The sequence below is a fragment of the Jaculus jaculus genome, chromosome 8 (genome assembly GCF_020740685.1).
Source record: "Jaculus jaculus isolate mJacJac1 chromosome 8, mJacJac1.mat.Y.cur, whole genome shotgun sequence".
Classification (NCBI taxonomy): Eukaryota; Metazoa; Chordata; class Mammalia; order Rodentia; family Dipodidae; genus Jaculus; species Jaculus jaculus.
This window is the reverse complement of record NC_059109.1, coordinates 399,301-421,378: the sequence shown is the minus strand read 5'-3', so window position 1 is coordinate 421,378 and position 22,078 is coordinate 399,301. Positions and strand designations below refer to the sequence as shown.

The following is a 22,078-nucleotide window of genomic DNA, read 5'->3' as shown; positions in this document are numbered from 1 at the left end:
GCTAAGCCATCCCTCCAGCCCTAGGGTTGTCTTCTTAATGTTTTTGTTATTTTGTCTCTCTTTCTCTTTAGAGGCAGGTAGTCTCACTGTAGCCCAGGCTGGCCTGGAACTCATTCTGTAGCCCAGGTTGGCCTTGAATTCCCAACGATCCTCTTAGCTCAGCCTCCCGAGTGCTGGGATTAAAAGGTCGCTGTTTTCCTTTTTTTTAAAAAAAATATTTATTTATTTATTAAGAGAGGAAAAAGAGGCAGAGAGAGAGAATGGGCACACCAGGGCCTTGAGCCACTGCAAACGAATGCCAGATGCATGTACCACCTTGTGCATATGAACCTAGGTCCTTAGGCTTCACAGGCAAGCCATTTCTCCAGTCCCTTTATTTTATTTTGGTTTTTCGAGGTAGGGGCTCACTCTAACTCAGGATGACCTGGAATTCATTATGCAGTCTCAGGACAGCCTCAAATTTATGGCAATCCTCCTACCTCTGCCTCCTAAGTCCTGGGATTAAAGGTGTGCACCAACACGCGTGGCGTTTTTGTTTTTGTTTTTTTTTTTTTCTTTTTAAGAGAGAGAAAAACAGAGACAGAGAGAATGGTCATGCCAAGGCCTCGAGCCACTGCAAACTCCAGACCTTGTGCATCTGGCTTACATGGGTCCTGAGAAATCAAACCTGGGTCCTTTGGCTTTGCCATCCCCTCTTTTCTTCTTTTTTAAAAAATATATTTTATTGATATTTGAGAGAGAGAGATATATCTGGCTTACGTGGGTCCTGGGGAGTTGAACCTGGGTCCTTTGGCTTTGCAAGCAAGCGCCTTAACCGCTAAGCTATCTTTCCAGCCCCTTCTCTTTTCTTCTATTTTTAAATCTATTCCATATTCTTGACCTCACTGTGGTTTTCGTTTTACGTTTCACTGTAAAGGTTTATATTTTCTTTTTTAAATTTCTATTTATTTATTTGAGAGCAACAGACAGAGACAGAGGCAGATAAAGAGAGAGAGAATGGGCAAGACAGGGCCTCCAGCCAATGCAAACAACTCCAAACGCGTGCACCCCCTTGTGCATCTGGCTAACGTGGGTCCAGGGGAATCAAGCCTCGAACCAGGGTCCTTAAACTTCACAGGCAAGCGCTTAACCGCTAAGCCTTCTCTCCATCCCAGGTTTATATTTTCTTTATCTTCTCTGTTTTCTCTTTTCCATCGTCGCTGTCGCCTGTCCTCCTCCCAGTTGGCGGAGACCGAGACAAACCTCCTTTCTCACAGCCCCAGCCCGGCTTTGCCTTCTTATCCTGTCTTCCGGTTTGGGGCGGACCCTATATTACAAGTTCCCTAGTTTTCCCACCGGAAGCCTAACTAGGAACCACCCGGTCGGGGCAGAAAGACTTCCTATAATGTGTCTCGTAGTTTATTTCCGCCCGAAACCTGCGACTGAGTTTGCGCAATTTCCGCCAGTCTGGAGCGTCTTCTTTCCCGCCTCCCTCCTCCGAGCGGCTCAAACTCAGGCCTCGGGCCTTCAGCTCTGAGGGTCCTTGGGGGGGCGGGGTGCAGATCTGATGAGTGACCCCTCCCCCCAGCTCCCGGAGGGAGAAGCCTCTACGTCTATGTGCCGGGTACATTATATTACATTTCTAGATCATTATTTGAAATCGTGACTTTTTTTAATTCAAATTTTGGTTGATGAAAATTTCTCCCATCAAGGGCCCTGTTCTATTTTTTTTTTTTTTTTTAAATTTGAGAGAGGGATAGAGAGAGGGAGAGAGAAAGAAAGAGAGAATGGGCACTCCAGGGCCTCCAGCCACTGCAAACGAACTTCACACACTTGCGCCACCTTGTACAGCTGGCTTACATGGGTCCTAGAGAATCGAACTGAGGTCCTTTGGCTTTGCAGGCAAACGCCTTAACCGCTAAGCCATCTCTCCAGCCCCAACTTTTTTTTTTTTTTTTACAGAGTTCATAATTTTTTTTTATAATGTCTCCTGGGCTCTTGACTCCTAAAACAATTGTGTATTCTTTACTCAAATTTCACTTGGAGAACAATTAAGCATGTGATTTCCAGCTTCACTGTAACCCTCCCCCCCACCACCCAACCTGTTACCTGGAAAGGGATGGGTTGGGTTAGGCTTCATCTTTGGCTGGAGATGTGAGAGGCAAAGAGGTAGGGAAGGGAAAAGGGAAAGGCAAGAAGGATGTCAGAGATGGAGCTGCGGGGAAGAGCAACAGCGGGGGCCTGATGCTGCCTTTTGTACTCCTTCCTCAGCCCAAGAGTTTCATGGCCTCCACTGCACGCAGGCGACGCAGAGAGCGTCGCTTCCGTCGCTACCTGTCTGCAGGACGGCTGGTCCGGGCCCAGGCCCTCCTCCAGCGACACCCAGGCCTTGATGTGGATGCTGGGCAGCCCCCACCTCTCCACCGGGCCTGTGCCCGCCATGACGCCCCTGCCCTGTGCCTGCTGCTGCGTCTTGGGGCTGACCCTGCCCACCAGGACCGCCATGGCGATACGGCGCTGCACGCTGCTGCCCGCCAGGGCCCAGATGGTGAGTGGGCCAACGGGGAGTGAGGCTCATGAGAAGTTCAGCAGATCCTGAAATGAAAATCAATTAATAGTTGAGGCATAAGCTATAGTTGTTTGGTCAATGGGACCTTCTGAAGCAGTTGACCAACTTCACGTCCATCTGTATTGTTGGGACCTTTATATTATATTACTAAGATGCTGTTATCTGAAGAGGCCAGATACCCCCCCCCAAAAAAAAAAAAACAATTGGAGATTTTGTTTTGTTGGCTTTTGGTTTGGTTGAGTGTTGTATTTTATTTTTTATATTCTATTTATTTAATTATTTGAGAGACAGACACAGAAAATGGGTGTGCCTGGGCCTCTAGCCACCTCAGACAAACTCCAGACACATGCGCCACCTTGTGTATCTGGTTTCTGTGGGTAATGGGGAATTGAACCTGATTCGTTTGGCCTTAACTGCTAAACTATATTTCCAGACTATGGTTGTTTTTTTTTTTAATTTATTTATTTGAGAGCGAAAGACACAGAGAGAAAGGCAGATAGAGGGAGAGAGAGAGAATGGGTGCGCCAGGGCTTCCAGCCACTGCAAACTCCAGATGCGTGCGCCCCCTTGTGCATCTGGCTAACGTGGGACCTGGGGAACCGAGCCTGGAACCGGGGTCCTTAGGCTTCATAGGCAAGCGCTTAACCACTAAGCCATCTCTCCAGCCCTGTTTAGGCTGACCTAGAATTCACTATGTAGTCTCAGGGTAGCCTCGAACTCATGGTGATCCTCTACCTCTGCCTCCCAAGCACTGGGAGTAAAGGCATGCGCCAGAATGCATGGCTAAAAATTTATTTATTTATTTGCAAGCAGAGAGAGAAAGAGAATTGGCACACCAGTGCCTCTTGTTACTGCAAACAAAATCTTGATGCATGTGCTACTTTGTGCAACTGGCTTTATATGGGTACCTGGGAATCTAACCTGGGCAGTCAGGCTTTGCAAGCAAGTACCTTTAACCACCAAACCATTTCTCCAGGGTTTTGTTTTTTTTTTTTTTTTTTTTGTTTTTTTTTTTGAGTTCAGGGTTTTACTGTATGTCCCAGGCTGACCACAAACACAATTTTGCTTGTCTCCCAAGTACTGGAATTACAGGTATGTGTCACTATACCTACAGTTTGCAATTGCTGTCTGAATTTCACATCTTAGATTGATAGCTATGTTGTTTCTTGGCCCATTGCACAAATAGGAAGTAGAAGATAGGCTGTGCACTTGGTTGGGTTGCCTGGATTCAGATCCCAGAGACACTAAACTTTCCCAGGCTTAGTATATCCCTCACTGTACAGAATTAAAACAATCTTTGCAAGAATGCCACAGACTTGGTACAAAGTAACTTGTTTAGTCCTCACAGAAACCCTGTGAGGTAAATGTTGATATGATCTCCAGTTACCTATATAAGGAAACTGGGCACAGAAGTCATTTGTCAGTCACATAGCTATTCACTGGCAGAGTCCAAGCATTCTAACTAGCTGTTGTGTTCTTTTTTTTTTTTGGTTTTTCCAGGTAGGGTCTCACTCTAGCCCAGGCTGACCTGGAACTCACTCTGTATTCTCAGGGTGGCCGCAAACTCATGGCAACCCTCCTACCTCTGCCTCCTGAGTGCTGGGATTAAAGGCGTGCGCCACCATGCCCGGCATCTTTCTTTCTTTTTAATATTTTAAATAATTAATTTATTTATTTAAGAGAGAAAGAGGCAGAGGGAGAGAGAATGGGTGCTCCAGGGCCTCAGCCGCTGCAAACGCACTCGCACTCCAGTCACATGCACTGTGCGTCTGCCTTACGTGGGTCCTGGGGAATTGAACCTGGGTCCTTAAGCTTCACAGGCAAGCCCCTTAACTGCTAAGCCATCTCTCCAGCATGTTGTTTTGTTTTTCAAAGTCGAGTCTCCCTATAGCTCAGGCAGACTTGGAATTCACTTTGTGGCCTCAGGATGGCTTTGAACTCATGGTGATCCTCCTACCTCTGCCTCTTGAGTGCAGGGATTAAAGGCATGCCCTACCATGTCCAGCTCTATCATCAGTTTTTTTCTGTTGTTTGTTTGTTTTGTTTTTCAAGATAGGATCTCACTCTAGCCCAGGCTGACCTGGAATTCAGGGTGTCCTTGAACCATGGCAATCTTCTTACCTCTGCCTCCCAAATGCTGAGATTAAAAGTGTGCGCCACCATGTCCAGCAATTTTTTTTATTATTTATTTGCTTGTGTGTGTAAGTATGCATGTGGTGGGGGAGTGTGCTTGTGCCATGGCACACATGTGGAGGTCAGAGAGCAACCTCAAGGTGTCTGTGCTCTTTTTCACCTTCAGTGAGACAGGTTCTCTTGCAGAGGACTGCCAGTGTAGCTTTCCTGTCAGCTTTGGATTCTCCTGGTCCTGCCTCACAGTTTTGTAGGTGTGTTGCGTCTAGCTGAGCATGAGTGTTAGGGAATCGAACTCTGGTTAATAGGCTTTGCAAGCAAGTGTCTTTAATCACTGAGCCACTTCCCCAGCCCCAGCCCCAGGGTGTGTACTTTTATGCCAGCTCTACCAACTTTCCTAAACATCTGAATTCATGTTGGCTTTGCAGTGACAGAGGGAACAGCTCCATAGAACATAGCAACTCTTACCCAAACCAGAGGTGAAGCGCTCTGTCCCATCTGGAGTCTTCCTTCTAGGGTGAGCACATTGCAGGAAAGTGTCTGAGTCCGGGTGAAGAAAGCTGCTTTTCCCATCTCCGGCTCTCCACATGTATATAGCAACCCTTTCTCCCCAGAATGTTCGCTGTATGGTCAAAAATCTTTTCTTTACTTGTGCTTGATGTGAGGTGGGCTTGTCTATTTGAACTGTTGTTTTGAGGTAGGGTCTCACTCTAGGTCAGGCTGCGCTAGCCCTTGCTCTGTATGTAGTCCCAGGCCGACCTCAAACTACTCCTACCTCCGCCTTCCTTCAAAATGCTGGGATTAAAGGCATGCATCACCACGCCCGACCTATTTTAACTTTATAAATTTTCATAAAAACGAAGAGGGGAAGTTTGCCAGGTATAGGCCACCAAGTGGCCTCCTGACAAGAGGCAGGGCCTGGGAGGTAATGAAGCAGAGAGCCCCAAGGCAGAACTGTTTGAAGATACCAGACACGCACCCTGACCTCTTGGGCCTGTTTTGCCTTTTTAAAATGGAGATTGTGATGAGTAAATAAACACAGATTGGTTGGAGCTCTGTCACTGTTACTGTATGCGACTCAAGACTTTCTGCGTAGTAGCTATGTGCCTCGTAGTGTGGAAGGTACTTCCTTCATTGTAAGGAGCAGGCATGATGGTATTAAACTACTTACAGATGAATAAAGTAGGGCTCTTCTAGAATGTTCAGAAACTTGTCTGAAATATGTCAGTTGAGAGGTTCCAAATGGGACCTCTACCTCCGTACTTCTACTCCTCCTGGTCACTTGCTAGTCTAGCCACCAGGTGGCGCTGCAACATCCATGTCAGAAAACCTGTCTTCTTCAGCTACCAGCTTTTGTAACCTGCTTTGAAAAAGATAGGAAAATATCTTCTTTGGGTAATGGCGAGATGGCTCAGAGATTAAAGGCACTTGCTTGCAAAGCCTGCTTGTTGGGATTCAATTCCTTAGTGCCATGTAAAGCCAGATACACAAATTGTCACATGAGCCTGCATGCTGTGCCAAAGAGGGCCTGGTACACCCATAATCTCTTGCTCTCTCTTTCTCTATCTCTGTCACAAATAAAAAAAATATATTTATCTTTAAAGAAAATATCAGCTGTGTATGAAGCCTTTAATCCCAGCACTTCAGAAGCAGAGGTAGAAGTATCGCTGTGAGTTTGAGGCCAGCCTGGGACCACAGAGTGCGTTCCAGGTAAGCTTGGGCTACAGTGAAACCCTAACCTGGGAAAAAAAAAAGAGAGAGAGAGAGAGAGAGAGAAAAAAAAAAATCTTCTTGGAGCAAGTTAAGTGGTCAGAATCCATGGCAGTATTTTGTGTAGTTCTCATGTTAGGTCTAACAATCCCGTTGTGAGTAAGGTTTTCATACCCCATACTCAGTATTTGCAAAGAAAAGAATCAATCACTTTTATTTTATTTTGACTTTTCGAGGTAGGGTTGCACTCTAGCCCAGGCTTACCTGGCATTAACTATGTAGTCTCAGGCTGGCTGCAAACTCAGTGATCCTCTTACCTCAACCACCCGAGTGATGGAATTAATGATACATACTACTACACCTGGCTGACAGAATCTTTGTTGTTGTTATTTTATTTGAGGATTTTTTTAAATGTTTATTCATTTACTTATTTAGAGAGAGAGAGAATAGGTGTGCCAGGCCCTCAAGTCACTGCAAACAAACTCCAGACCCATGCACCACTTGTGTATCTGGCTTATGTGGGTACTGGGGAATTGAACCTTAGTCCTTAGGTTTCTCAGGCAAGTGCCTTAACTGCTAAGTCATCTTTCCAGCCCTGTTATTGTTGTTTTTACTTCTTTGAGACAAGGTCTCAGTAGCCCAGGGTGGTCTTGAATTCGTGATCATCTTTCCTCCACCACTTGAGTGCTGAGATTACAAGAGTTCACCACCGCACCTAGTTACTACTACTGTTGTTGTTATTATTGATTTAGAGATAAGGTCTTGCTGACCTGGAATTCACTATGTAGTCTCAGGCTGGCCTTGAACTCACAGCAAACCTCCTACCCTACCTCCCGAGTGCTGGAATTAAAGGCGTGTGCCACATGTCCAGACTTTACTATTTCTTAATCCTCTCTGGTCTGTAATTTGAAGGGGCTTCTATGTTCTATCTCCCACATATGTGTGAAACTGCCCCAGCCTTTTCCTAGGTATCAATTTCCCCTAAATAAACCTTATGATTTCTCCCTAAACATATTCAACAACTTATAATTTAAAAAATAAAAAAAAAAACCTTTTTAGTTTGAGACAGTCTTACTTTGTAGCCCAGGCAGGCCTTGAACTTGTAATGTTCTTGCCTCAGACTCCTAAGGAGCTGGGTGATAGGTCTGCACCACCAGGGCTGGCTTGTTTTGTCTCTGAATGTAGCATTCACTGCACTCCTACTTTGGGCCATCGTGGTACCAGGCATTTACCATCCATTGCAACATTCATCTGCATAGGAAGATGTGGCCTCATTTTCAAGTGACTGAGCATCCGGTTTATGTTCCACTTACCTTTCCAGCCTCGCCTCACGCTGCACACCCACAGCCCCACCAGCCAGCCACACAGCCCTGTCTGCAGTGACCCTGAGCACAGGTTTCACAAGCCTGCTTGTCTCTTGTTGTCTTTCCTTCTACCTGCCATGCCAGGAAATAGCAGTGGCAGGCCAGTGTTGCACAGGTGGGGAAGAATTTACCAGGGCTGGGTGTGGTAGTACATCCAGTAAGGCTGAGGATCCAAAGTTCAAGGCTAGCTTTGGCTACACAGTAAGTTTGAAGCCTGTATGAGCTACATGGAACCGTGCCTTAAAAAAAAAAAAAAAAAAAGTCAGGCATGGTGGTGCACTCAGGAGACAGAAGTAGGAGGATTGCCATGAGTTCAAGGCCAGCCTGGAACTACAGAGTGAGATCCTGGTCAGCCCGAGTTAGAGCAAAACCTTACAAACAAATTGCCAGAGGCAGCAAAGGGGCAGTAGTAGACAGTCTATTAGAACAGGGTAGGTCAGGGCTGGAGACACGGCTCAGCAGTTAAGGTGCCTGCCTGCAAAATCTGACAACCTGAGTTCAATTCCTCAGTACCCACATAAAACCAGAAGCAAATAGTAGCACATGTGTCTAGAAAATGTTTGCAGCAGCTAGAAGCCCTGGTGTGCCCATTATCTCTGTCTTTCTTCTCCTTTTCTCTCTCTGCTTGTAAATAAATATATAAAAAAACAAAATAAAGATTTTTTTAAAAGCCCCAGTGGTGAGGACATGGAGAGGAACTTTTATTGGAGGAAAGGACAGTTCTATATTAGCACTCACAGTGTTTTAAGGTTCCAGGTGCCCTGGTTGCTTAGGTCTTATTGGGTGGGACACCTGTGTGTGGCTCCTGTCTGGATGACCAGATGTCTACCATCTCACTGTTTTGCTGAGGAATAAGTTTTACAGTGAGGGTTTTTTCTTCCGGGCACTGGCTCTGTGAGACCTCAAGAGTCATACTTCTGATGGTCTGAGCTAGTGGCAGGGCATGGTGGTGCATGCCTTTTGTCCCAGCCCTCAGGAAGCAAAGGTAGGATCACTGTGAGTTCAAAGCCAGTCTGAGACCACATAGTGGATTCCAGGTCTGCCTGGTTTAGAGAGAGACCCTCGCTCAAGGGCTGGAGAGATGGCTTAGTGGTAAAGTGCTTGCCTGTGAAGCCTAAGGACCCCAGTTCAAGGCTCGATTCTCCAGGACCCACGTTAGCCATATGCACAAGGGGGCACACACACCTGGAGTTTGTTTGCAGAGGCTGGAGGCCCCATTCTCTCTCTCTCAAATAAATAGATAAAAATGAACGACAACAACAACAGAAGAAAAAAATTGCTACAGTGATGCCTGGACACCCTGAGATCGACCGAATTCAGGGCTCATTATCTCTTTGCTCTGCTCAGAGGGAGCAGAGGCCTTGTTCTAAACCCAGTTTATTCTGAGGCAAAACAGGCTTATTCTGAGATTAGAGTAGCTCAGTACAGCCATTTATCCCAGAACAGCATCCATACTTCCCCTGACAGGTTGGCAAAGTCCCAAAGTAGAATTATTCACAAAAGGTCAAGGACACTTTCTAGAGCCCCTAGAGACTTGGCTTTGCTGATCTGCTTTAGAGACATGGGACCATGGGGCATAAAGTAGTCCATAGGCACTTTAGACACAGGAGGAGTTGCTGTCAGAAGAGGCCTGAAGTCATCTGGTGGCACAAGATCAGGAGATTCTGGGGGGTGGGAGGCAGGCATCCACATAGTGGTTGTAGCTGCTGACCCTGAGACAGCACTGTTGGGAGCTTCCTGGCCTATAACTGGGAAAAGACTGATCGTTTTAGCAGGTTAAGTAAACTGGGGCCAAAAACACAAAGCAGAATTAAAAACAAGGGGCTTTGGGAGCTACTGAGGGGCCAGATGTCCAGACAAACGACCTAGGAGTTGTCCCAGCCCAAAGGCCAATACCACATCTTGGTCAAGGCCCTCAAGCTAGAGCTGTTATTTTGTTTTTGGCTGGAGAGAGGGGCTGAGAAACACCTCAAGCACAAGCAAGACTGTCAGCAGGGACTTGATACGGTGAGTCTGTCAGGACAGGACGTCTCTGAACACCAGGAGAATTGTCCCTTGAGGGGACTGTTTTAGGTTAAGACAAGGTTTCCCTAGTGGGAGGTTTTGAATGTCTCATACTAAGCCAGAGCAAAGGAGGTACTTTTCTGGGGGAGGCATTACTTGGGCCAGAGGAATGAATGCCTGCCCAGTAAAACAGTGAGGAGTCCTTGATACGGATATTGCCACGCTGGTTCTCCCATAGGGAGACTTGAAGGATGTTCGATGAGGCAAAGAAGGAAGGACAGAGCGCCTTCAGGAAGGCTGACCATTGGGATGAGAAGAGACCCTACATACCCATAGGACAGGGCCCACCTGTGCTGGGATAAAGGAGTAAAGATGGGGTGAGGACAGTGTGGTCATACAAAGAATCTAACATGTCTCCCTGGAGGAGCACATTCAGGATGGATTCCTGGAAATGGCCTGGGTCATATGGGATATCAAGGAGAGAGGAAGAACTTTGAAAAGTGTATCATGGTTGGGAGCTGGGCATGGCTTAACAGTTAAAGGCACTTGCTTGCTCAGCCTGTTGGCCTGGATTCAGTTTCCCCAGTACCCACATAAGGCAGATGCACAAAGTAGCGCATGGATTTGCCGTTCAGAAGCTGGTCGTTTCTGAAGGGCTGTAAAAGCATCAGGTCCCCTGTGGATTCAGGTTGGGATGAGAGTCCCAAATGGGGGCTAGCAGAATTTTGTTTCATGATATTACTGATTATTTTATTTTCAGGGACTTTACTTTTCTGCTTAAGACCATCTAGGTGGCCAAACATTAATGGTTCTCTTTCCTGCACCTATAAAAAAGTAAGTTGAGACTTCTTAGGGGTTACTTTGGGGGACTTGTGAGGGTCCCTCAGCTCCTTTAATTTTGGTATTCCAGTGTGCCACTTGTAGGGCTGGGTGAGGGTCTCGCTGACCATGTGACTTCCCTTGGAGGTTTAGGGAACCTTTCCCTCTTTAATGACTGCTCTTTGCAGAGTGTGCAGTACTTAAAATGCAACCTCTGGTGCCCTGTGGTCTCGGGACCACAAGGACAGGTGACATACTGGAGTGGTAAGACCCTCTTAGAGAGGGTCCAATTGTCCCCCCGGTTCTGACTGACCTTGGAGAGCAAGGTCTAAAATACCAGCTGACCTTTTTCCCCCCCTGCTATCTTCTCTGAACTTTTGTTGTTGAACACCCAGAAAGATGGTTTTTCCTATCCTGTAGAGGAAGTAGAAAATTTTAGTTTTAACTTTTATAGAGCATTTAGGCAAAGCTTACAGGAAAATAAAATTTCTTTGTTTTGTTTTGTTTTGAGGTAGGGTTTCACTCTAGCCCAGGTTGATCTGGAATTCACTATGTAGTCTCAGGGTGGCCTCAAACTCATGGCAATCCTTCTACCTCTTCCTTCCAACTGATGGGATTAAAGGTGTGTACCACCATACCTGGTTTCATGTTATTATTATTATTTAATTTTTTTTATTTATTTGAGAGAGAGAATGGGCACACTAGTGCCTTTAGCCACTGTAAACGAACTTCAGACACATGTGCTACCATGTTCATCTGGCTTACATGGGTCCTGGGAAATTGAACCTGGGTTCTTAAGCTTCTCAGGCAAGTGCCTTAACTGCTAAGCCATTTCTCCAGCCCTGTTTTGTTTTTGTTTTTCCAAGGTAGAGCCTCACTGCAGCCCAGGCTGGCCTTGAACTCACTATACGGTCCTACCTTAGCCTTCTGAGTGCTGGGACATGTCCCTCACCCCTGTTGACCTGTCCCAAATACAACTGCTCTTCATGCAGCAAGCCATTGCTGGACCCAACAGTTAGTCTCCTGTCTAGCCTGTACCACTGGTCTCTTTTCCGATGTCCCTTCCCCTCTTTACTTCTTCCTCTCCCTACCACCTTCCCCTCCAGGAGAAAGTAACCATCTGCTGCTTTCTCCTTCTGTTCTTTAGGGGAACAGATCTTGCTTGTATCCAAAAGCTGCAGTTACAGGGATCCATAGAGACTTGGTTCTCTGTGTACTTTCTACCAAGACAACTCACTGCCCAAGGTCCATGGTTATCTTGGCCACTTCTCTCTCAATGACTAGGTGGACAGCTCATTGTTTTGCTGAAGAGTAAGTTTTTTGTTTGTTTGTTTGTTTTGTTTTTTGTTTTTTGTTTTCTGTTTCTGTTTTTGTTTTGTTTTCTTTTGTTTTTTTCTGAGGTAGGGTCTTGCTCAAGCTCAGAGCTGACCTGGAATTTACCATGTAGTCTCAGGGTGGCCTCGAACTCATGGCGATCCTCCTACCTCTCTTTCCCAAGTGCTGAGATTAAAGGCATGTGCCACCACACCTGGCAAAGAGTAAGTTTTGAAGAGTTTTCTTCTGGGGCCTGGCTGTATGTGTGAGACAGCATGTGGTACCAGGGGTCAGACTCCTGTTAGCCTGAGCCTGCTCATTAAAGATTAGCATTCACTGCAGTGGTGTCAGATACTCTGAGGTACACTGAGGCCAGGGCTCATTAACTCTCTAGTTCTGTTTGGAGGCAGCAGTGAGTGCCCTTGCTCTGAACTCAACGTACCTTGAAACAAAATAGGCTAGAGTAGCTCAGCACAGCCACTTGTTCCAAAATGGCATCCACCCACCTGATTTCCATTTTACTATGTTACCCTCCCTTCCCATCCCAGACCAGCCTTCTTGAAGCCCCCTGTAACCACTCTACCCACTATTACCTTTTCCACCTTGGAACCTCAGTATCTACTTAATAGAGGCTTTTGATTCTGGGTTTTTGTTTGTTTTGTTTTCTCAAAGTAGGGTCTCATCCTAGCTCAGGCTGACCTGGATTCACTATGTAGACTCAGGGTGTCCTTGAACTTGTGGCGATCCTCCTACCTCTGCCTCCCAAGTTCTGGGATTAAAGGCATGTGCCACCATGCCCAGCATCATATATATATATATATATATATATATATATATATATATATATATATATATATTTGCTGTTGTTTGTTTTAAAAAACCCCGCTGGGCTATGTTCAACTCCACAATACCCACATAAAGCCAGATACACGAAGCAGAATGTGTTTCTTGAGTTTATTTGCCAGGGGAAGATGCCCTGGTGCACTCATTCTCTCTCTTTCTATAATTCATTTTTTCTTTCTTTCTTTTTTTTTACTTCAAGGTAGGGTCTTGCTGTAGCTCAGGCTGACCTGGAATTCACTATTCACTATGTAGTCTCAGATTGGCCTAAAACTCACAGCAGTCCTCCTACCTTGGCCTACCAAGTGCTGGGATTAAAGGCATGTGCCATCACACTTGGCCCCTCTCTCTCTTTCAAATAATAAAATAAAATAAATATATATATAATATATATATATATTATATATATGCATATATACACGCACGCACACACATATATATCAAATAAATGTATTTAAAACATTTTAAATATTTTATAAATATTTAAAATATTTATAAAATAAATTAAAATATTTTTTTGAGATAGGGTCTCGTCCTTTAGCCCAAGCTGACCTGAAATTCACTACGTAGTCTCAGGGTGGCTTCGAACTCATGGTGATCCTCCTACCTCTGCCTCCCAAGTGCTGCGATTAAAGGTGCGTGCTACCACACCCAGCCTTAAAAAATATTAAAAATCATATCAGAAGCTGGGCGTGGTGGCACATGCCTTTAATCGCAGCACTTGGGAGGCAGAGGTAGGAGGATCATCATGAGTTCGAGGCCACCCTGAGACTACATAGTGAATTCCAGGTCAGCCTGGGCTAGAGTGAGACTCTACCTCGAAAAACAAAACAAAACCAAAAAAAGATAATAATGATATCAGTTGCTGGGTGTGGTCAGCCTGGCTAAAGTAAAACCCTACCTTGAATAATAAAAAAAATAATAATACCAATAATGGGCTGGAGGGCTTAGCAGTTAAGGTGCTTGCTTATGAAGCCTAAGAATGCATGTTCGAATCTCCAGGTCCCACATAGCCAGATGCACAGTGATACAAGCTGTCAATGTTACACATGCGCACAAGGGGCACACCACTCCCAGTGGCTGAAAGGCCCTGTTCTGCCCATTCTCTCTCTCTCTCTCTTTCTTCTTTCTTCCTTTCTCTTTCACAAAAGTAAAATAAAAAGATAGGGAATGGGGAGATGGCTTAGTGGCAAATCCAAAGAACACAGGTTCAGTTCCCCCAGGACCCACATAAATGGCGCATGCATCTGGAGTTCGTTTGAATCCTTTCTGTCCCCAGAGCATGGAGCTGGGTTCTAGAGTCTTCCTCATTTCTGCTTGCTGTCTTCCCACAGCTTACACGGACTTCTTCCTGCCACTGCTGAGTCGCTGTCCCTCAGCCATGGGCATAAAGAATAAGGATGGAGAGACCCCTGGGCAGATTCTGGGCTGGGGACCCCCCTGGGATTCTGCAGAAGAGGAGGAAGAAAATGAGGCTTCCAAGGAGTGGGAGTGGCGGCAGAAGCTGCAGGGAGAGCTGGAGGACGAGTGGCAAGAGGTGATCGGGAGGTTCGAAGGTGAGGAGGCCATGGCCACCCAACCGTTGTCTAATGCCTGGGTGCTCCGCGCGAGCACACCCTGCCTGGTCGTGTCCTGTTTCTCTACCCCCTTCCCGTGCCCTCCTCACTGCTTCTCTCCCGCTGTCCCACCTGTATGCAGATGACACCCAGGAGCCCGAGTCCTTCTCTGCCTGGTCAGATCGCATGGCCCGGGAGCACGCGCAGAAGCGGCAGCGGGAGGCTGCAGGACCCTGCCGACCCCCGAGGGCTGAGGGCCCGGGGCGCAGCTGGCAACAGCAGGAGGAGGAGCAGCGGCTCTTCCGAGAGCGAGCCCAGGCCAAGGAGAGAGAACTGCGGGACAGCCGGGAGAGCCGAGCCCGAGGAGTCGGAGAGGCCCAAGGGATCAGGGCTGGGCCAGGCGCCGAGCGCCCCCGAGACCCAGGGAGAAGCAGCCTCTGGCGCTTTGGGGACGTGCCCTGGCCCTGCCCTGGCGGAGGGGACCCCGAGGCCATGGCCGCAGCCTTAGTGGCCAGGGGACCCCCGCTGGAGGAGCAGGGGGCTCTGAGGAGGTACTTGAGGGTCCAGCAGGTCCGCTGGCACCCTGACCGCTTCCTCCAGCGATTCCGAAGCCAGATTGAGACCCAAGAGTTGGGCCGAGTGATGGGGACTGTGACCGCCCTTTCTCAGGCCCTGAACCGCCACGCAGAGGCCCTCAAGTGACCAAAGGACCCCGCAGCCGAGCTGCGGGAGGACGGGGATGTTGGCCTCGGGGATGGACGCAGAGGAGCAGGTGCTGCGCTGGAGCCAAGCGGCGGTGTGGGTGGGGCACGTGGGCCGCTTCTGCTCCTTTCCGTTCTGCGTTTCCTAATAAGACCTGCTCCCACAGCTCCCGGAGTCTCTGCTTTTTCCATCGCTGTGGTTTTCATCACCCATGACAGCGCCTTTCCCTCTGCTGTCGAAACCCACCGCTCCTACACGCCTGCCACATGCAAGCACCCATGTGCGCCCTCAGCTGGAGACCAAGAAGCCCCCTCCATGCTCTCCCTTGTCAGCCCTCTGAAGGCCCAGTTCATCCTCCAGCCCCCTCGCCCTTCTCTGATGGGGTCCTGTCCACTCTACATTCTGAAGCGAAGATGTGAACAGAGGCAAAAAAAGGAACCACACCAGATCCCCTCCCCGAACCCCCTCGCAGACCACATCCTCCTCCACACCTCACCCCCACTCAGGGCTTTCCCTCTGCTGAGTCACTTAATGAGCTGAGTTGGGGGCAGCTGGGCCCGGGGTGGGGGGTGGGGGGAACATGAGCTGGGTTAGGATGAGGAATAGTAGCAGAATGGATGGAGGAAGAACCCTGTGGGGGCGGGAATTTCTGTTGCTAAAATTAGAAGCAGGAGGAGGAGGCTGAAAGAGGCAAGTTATGTAACCTGGGTTGTCTGTTCTTGGGCAACTAGAGCTCCACGCCCAGGCCAGCCGTTCTCCCCACCTCTCCTCAGGGGCCACAGTCATATCTCTTGTTCAGCTTCTGCCCCATTCCAAGCCTGGACTTATCCCTGGGCAGCCCAGACTTGGCTTTCCACATAAACATAGCCTTTTTTAAAAAATTAATTTTTTTTTTGAGAGAGAGAATGGGCACGCCAGGGCCTCCACCCACTGCAAACAGACTCCATACACATTCACCACCTTGTGCATCTGGCTAACGTGGGTCCTGGGAAATTGAACCTGGGTCCTTTGGCTTTGCAGGCAAGCACCTTAACCGTTAAGCCATCTCTGCAGCCCACCTTTTCTTTTTTTAATATTTTATTTATTTGAGAGAGAGAGGGGGGAAAAAAAATAAGGGTATGCCAGGACCTCTAGCCACTGCAAAAGAGTTCCAGATACATATGCCACCTTGTGCATCTTGCTTTATGTGGCTTTTGGGGAATCAAACTGGGTCCTTTGGCTTTGCAGGCAAGTGCCTTAACCTCTAATCCATCCCTCCAGCCCCAAACATGGCCTTTTCTAAGTGCCAGTTCTTGAGGTCCTGAGGGAATAGAGAGAGAGCCTGGGGGTCCCATGGAAGAGGGCCACCGTGGTGGGGGATATTGTCCATCCATACACTGTTCTAATTCAGCAGCTCCCTGAAAATGGGAAACTACGCCAACACCCACTGCCATCACCTAGGACACAACTGGGAACTCGGTACAAGAGGGCAAGGTGGAGGAGGGGAGATACAGGTGTGCACTTTGGAATCTCCAGGGTCTGAAACCTGATTGCCAGTGTTGAGCCCAGGGCTACACCAGCGGTCCCAACAGTGGAAAGGGAAGCTGCTGGGAGCAGGAGGTGGGTCTGGGACCCAGGGAGAAGATGGCCTTGAAGACCAGGCAGATGTTCAGGGGCAGCAGGGGGGAGGGCTGCTGAGATCCTGTGAGAGGAAACCGCTGTGATTCAGAGAAGAGACTTCAAACTGAGCAACCCAGGCGTCCGGTTCCTCTCACAGGCCCAAGGTTTCGGAAGTGGCATGCAAAGAGCCAGAGCCGGGAGTTGGGGTTGGGGTGCTGGGGGAGTTGGAGTTAGGATCATTGAGCTGGGGTGTAAGCAACAGAAAACTCAAGCCCACACTTGCTCCTCCTCCCAGATTTCTCTCATAGCAAATGGATTTGCTCTTCTGCAAATGTTATTTACATCCAAAGTAAGATCAGCTGTGATGGAGGCCCCCAGACCTCCTTCCTCAGTATCCCCTCCTGGTGTCTGGCCCCCAGCTCTGGTGGGGGTTCCCCTGAGATAAGGGCTGTTCACTTTCTCTGACCACATGGTTTCCGTTTCTGTGTCTCATTTCCTAGGCTGATAAAAATACTGAGCCCCAGAGGCCCTGGCTTCCTCTGACCCCCTGAGGCCAGGCAGTAGGCATCCTGCCACCCCAATGTGTATGGGGAGAGGGCTCAGGGATTCCCATAGAGTGACTCAGTGGCTGCCATGAAACAGTGGAGCTGTGGAAGTGTGTGCATCTCTGCTCTCAAGCTGGGCCCAAGAGTTGAGTTGGGTGGGGAAATGCTTTGGGGTTCAGTTTGAGAAATGGTTGGGAAAGAAGCTACAGATTAAAAAGGGTTGCCCCCAGGATCGGAGTAGGATAAATTTGGGTTAAATTGGGGAAAAAAAAAAGTGGGGCTGGAGAGATGGCTTAGCGGTTAAGCGCTTGCCTGTGAAGCCTAAGGACCCCGGTTCGAGGCTCGGTTCCCCAGGTCCCACGTTAGCCAGATGCACAAGGGGGCACACGCGTCTGGAGTTCGTTTGCAGAGGCTGGAAGCCCTGGCGCGCCCATTCTCTCTCTCCCTCTATCTGCCTTTCTCTCTGTGTCTGTCTATCTCAAATAAATTAAAAAAAAAAAAAAAAGTCTGGGAGAGAGTGTATTCAATGCAGGTCAGTGGAGCACCAGGTAACCCAAAGATAGATTTGTGCCCACGGGGGGCACAGACCCATACCTTAGGAACTGGCGGCATGCTGAGTCAGCTGCTCAGGAGGGCCCATGGATCAAAAGGAGGCTCCCGGAGGAGCAAGCATTCACACAGGCAGAGCTAGCCGTGGTGGAGGTGGACAGAAAGGCTTGTCAGGTAAAATGGCTTTGTACACAGCTGGAAGCCAGAAACAATCTGTGCAGGGCAACCTGAGCACCTTAAGATGGAGCAATACAGGCGTGAGGGAGCACACATAAAGATAGGGACAGGGGCTGGAGACAGGGCTTAGTGGTGAAGGCGCTTGCCTGTCAAGCCAGACAACCCAGGTTTGATTGCTTAGGACCCACATAAACCAAATGTACAAGGTGGCTCATGCATCTGGAGTTCATTTGCAGTAACTAGAGGCCTTAGTGCACCCATTCTCTTTCTCTGCCTCTTTCTTTGTCTCACTAAGATAAATAAATACTTTTTTTTTTTTTTAAGCCAGGCATGGTGGCACACACTTTTAATCCCAGCACTCGGAGGCAGAGGTAATAGTATCTCTGAGTTCAAAGCCAGCCTGAGACTACATAATGAATTCCAAGTCAGCCTGAGCTAGAGCAAGACCCTACCTCAAAAAAAAGGGGGGGGGGCATGGCCAGAGATCTGGGATTTGTACTGGGGCAGTGACCCTGGGATAGCTGTGAGGAGGGACAGGAGAGTGCTCAGGACCCAGGCTGAGGACCCACAGTAAGGCAACTAGACATCCCCCTTCCTTCCATCAGTAGTCTTGCTGGGATTCAGGCTGGGCACTTTGCCTATGGGGTGCTTTGAAGTGAAGGAGGCGGAAGAGCCTCAGAGGCCAGTTCCATTCCACTGCTAGTTCTCTTATCCTTTGGACTTCCACCTCCTTCTTTTCCCAGAGCCACTCAAAAGCCAGAACTCCTCCCAAGTGAGTTATAGTAACACAAGGCTAGCCCTAACACCTGGAAATACTTCTTGATCTTTTTGTTGTTGTTGTTGTTGTTGTTTCCCCAAGGTAGAGTCTTGCTGTAGTCCTGGCTGACTTGGAATTCACTATGTATCCTCAGGGTGACCTCAAACTCAAAATGATCCTCCTACCTCTGCCTCCTGAGTTCTGGGATTAAATGAAGGCGTGTACCACCATGCCCAGCTTGGAAATACTTACTTATCCCCCTACTTTTCTGTGTAAGAGCTGGCCATCAAGAAACTCTGCTTGAAGCCCAGCCACTGCAAACAAACTCCTTGTGCATCTGGTTTTTGTGGGTCCTGAGGAACTGAACCTGGGTCCTTTGGCTTTGCAGGCAAGCATCCTAACCACTAAACCATCCCTCCAGCTCTGTTTTTTTTTTTTTTTTTCTAGGTAGGTAGGGTTTCACTCTAGCCCAGGCTGGCCTGGAATTTACTCTGTAAGTCCCAGGGTGGCCTTGAACTCACAGTGATCCTTCTACCTCTGCCTCCTGAGTGCTGGGATTAATGGCCTGTGCCACCATGCTGGGCTCACTTTTATTTATTTATTTAAGAGCAATAGAGAGAAAGAAGCAGAGAGAAAGAGAGAAAATGGGTGCGCCAGGGCCTCCAGCCATTGCAAACAAACTCCAGATGCATGCGCCACCTTGTGCATCTGGCTTACTTGGGTCCTGGGGAACTGAACCCAGGCTGGCAGGTTTGTATGCAAGTGTCTTTAACAACTGAGCTCTATCTCCCCAGCTCCCAATTCACACTTCTTTATCTTTTTTAAAAAAATATTTTATTATTTATTTATATTTTTGAGAGAGAGAGAGAGAGAGAGAATGGGCATGTCAGGGCCTTCAGCCACTGCAAACAATCTCCAGATGCACGCGCCATCCTGTGCATCTGGCTTACGCAAGTCCTGGGGAATTGAACCTGGGCCTTTGGCTTTGCAGGCAAATGCCTTAACCACTAAGCAATCTCTCCAGCCCTCACGTTTTTTTTTTTTTTTTTCTTTTCTTTCTCTCTCTCTCTCTCTCTTTTTTTTTTTTTTTTTTTTTTTTTTTTTTTTTTTTGAGGTAGGATCTTGCCCTAGCCCAGGCTGACCTGGAATTCACTATGTAGTCTCAGGGTGGTCTCCATCTCTTGGTGATCCTCCCACCTCTGCCTCCTGAGTGCAAAGGTAAAAGGCATGTAACACCGCACCTGGCTTCAATGATTTTTTTTATTTGTGTTTCAAGGTAGGGTCTCACTCTAGCTCAGGAAGACCTGGAATTCACTATGTCATCTCAGGGTGGCCTTGAACTCATGGTGATCCTCCTACCTCTGCCTCCCAAGTGCTGGGATTAAAGGCATGCACCACCATACCCGGCTTTTTATTTTTTTAATAGTATGTGGTGGCTCACACCTTTATTATTTTTTTATTTTACTTGATTTATATGAGAGAGAGAAAGAGGTCAATAAAGAGGGAGTATGGGCTCTCCAGGCCTTCAGCCACTGCAAATGAACTCCAGATTCATGCACCACCTTATACATCTGGCTTACGTGGTTCCTGGAGAATTGAACATGGGTCTTTACCTTTGCAGGCAAGTGCCTTAACCATTTCTCCAGCCCTTTTTATTAAGCCTCTATTCCTGTGCCCAGAGCAGGCCACTGGTAAACTGTGGATTAACGTAAATTCACTGTCATAGAACTAGAACCTGGTAAGATGAAACACAGGTCACAGCTGCACAGCAATGGAGGGATACCTGCCTAGAGTAATGTTCAGAGAAGGCCTCTTGACATGACAGGTGGAAACTTCCAGCAAGCAAGACTGGAACTCAAGAGCATGGGCTAGAGAGATGGCCTTGCATGTCATGCATGGCCTTCTTGGTCGAGGTTGAGCCTTTGAGTGAACAGGATCCTCAGGAGAGAATCAAAGATCCCTGAAGGCAATCAAAGGAAGAACCCACCAGGGAGGGGTCTGGGGAGCAGCGGAGAAGCAGGGGAAGGGGGCAAGAGCAAACAGCCGTGTCTGAGGTCTCACAGAGGTCTGGTAGGGGGAGGTTGAAAGATCCTTCAGGTTTGGGAACTAGACAATTACAAATTTTGAGAGAAACAGTTTCCATTTACTAGAGGGGAGAAATCACTTTACACGGGTGAGGAATGAGTAGGAGGTGAGGCGAAGGCGCCGGTGGGTACAAAGCCATATAATGGTGAAGCCAGAAACAACTAAGAAAGAATCATCTCTACCCACGAATTTATAGATGAGGGAAATTTTACTAGCTCCTGAAAAAAGTAATTAGTCAAGGAGCCTAGTGTTTGAGATATCACACAGAAAGGGAAGGTGCAAGATAGAATGGGCATTTATTTTAAGGAGAGTCCAGGGAGGAACTTTTATTTATATTCATTATTATTATTATTATTATTTTGTTTTGGTTTTTCAAGGCAGGGTCTCACTCTAGCCCATGCTGACCTGAAACTCATTCTGTAGTCCCAGTCTGGCCTCAAACTCACTGCAATCCTCCAACCTGTGCCTCCCAAGTGCTAGGATTAAAGGCAAGTGCCACCATGCATGGTAGAAGTTTTATTCTTATTCTTATTTTTTCAAGTTTTTTTTTTTTGGTTTTTCGAGGTAGGGTTTCACTATGGTCCAGGCTGACCTGGAATTAACTCTGTAGTCTCAGGGTGGCCTTGAACTCATGGCGATTCTCCTACCTCTGCCTCCCGAGTGCTGGGATTAAAGGCGTGCGCCACCACGCCCGGCTTATTTTTTCAATTTTTAAAAAATATTAATTTATTTATTTTAGAAGAAAGAGGCAGACAGAGAGAGAGAGAATGGGCATGCCAGGGCCACCAGCCACTGCAAACGAACTTCAGGATCATGTACCACCTTATGCATCTAGTTTACATGGGTCCTATGGAATCAAACAAAGGTCCTTTGGCTTTACAGGCAAACAACTGCTAAGCCATCTCTCCAACCCTTTATTTTTATTTTTATTCTTTGAAGCAGGGTCTCACTATGGAGCCCAGGTTGGCTTTAAACTCATAGCATTCCTCCTACTTCCCCTCCTGACTGCTGGGATTAAAGGTTTGAGCTATCACACCCTGTCTGGATCCAGGGAGGGATTAAAATTTATTTCAATTAATTTTTTTTTTGTTTGTTTCGTTTTTTGTTTTTCAAGGTAGGGTCTCACTCGGGCCCAGGCTGACCTGGAATTTACTATGTAGTCTCAGGGTGGCCTTGAACTCATGACGATCCTCCCACCTCTGCCTCCTGAGTGCTGCGATTAAAGGCGTGTGCCACCACGCCCAGCTTCAATTAATTTTTTAAAGGTAAGGTATCACTCTATCCCATACTGACCTGGAACATACTTTAGTCTCAGGCTAGACTCAAACTCACAGTCATCTTCCTACTCTGTCTCCCAAATTCTGGGATAAAAGTCGTGC

The 22,078-nt window shown here is 47.6% G+C and overlaps 1 protein-coding gene across 1 annotated transcript; it reads left to right on the top strand.

Annotated features, from left to right (window-relative positions):
• The first annotated feature begins 1,457 nt into the window (after positions 1 to 1,457).
• Positions 1,458 to 15,517, top strand: Nfkbil1 (NFKB inhibitor like 1). Its single transcript, XM_045157166.1, has 4 exons — positions 1,458 to 1,603; positions 2,251 to 2,527; positions 14,064 to 14,285; positions 14,428 to 15,517. The coding sequence occupies exons 1-4, from the start codon at positions 1,547 to 1,549 to the stop codon at positions 14,985 to 14,987; spliced, it is 1,116 nt and encodes a 371-aa protein (XP_045013101.1). The 5' UTR covers positions 1,458 to 1,546; the 3' UTR covers positions 14,988 to 15,517.
• Positions 15,518 to 22,078: the final 6,561 nt, after the last annotated feature.

Excerpts from the sequence above, each read along its gene's own strand:
- Nfkbil1 (XM_045157166.1), top strand. The coding sequence starts at position 1,547 with ATGAGTGACCCCTCCCCCCAGCTCCCGGAGGGAGAAGCCTCTACGTCT. Across the intron at positions 1,604-2,250 it reads CCTCTACGTCTATGTGCCGG|CCCAAGAGTTTCATGGCCTC; the intron begins GTACATTATATT and ends CTCCTTCCTCAG. Across the intron at positions 14,286-14,427 it reads GGTGATCGGGAGGTTCGAAG|ATGACACCCAGGAGCCCGAG; the intron begins GTGAGGAGGCCA and ends ACCTGTATGCAG.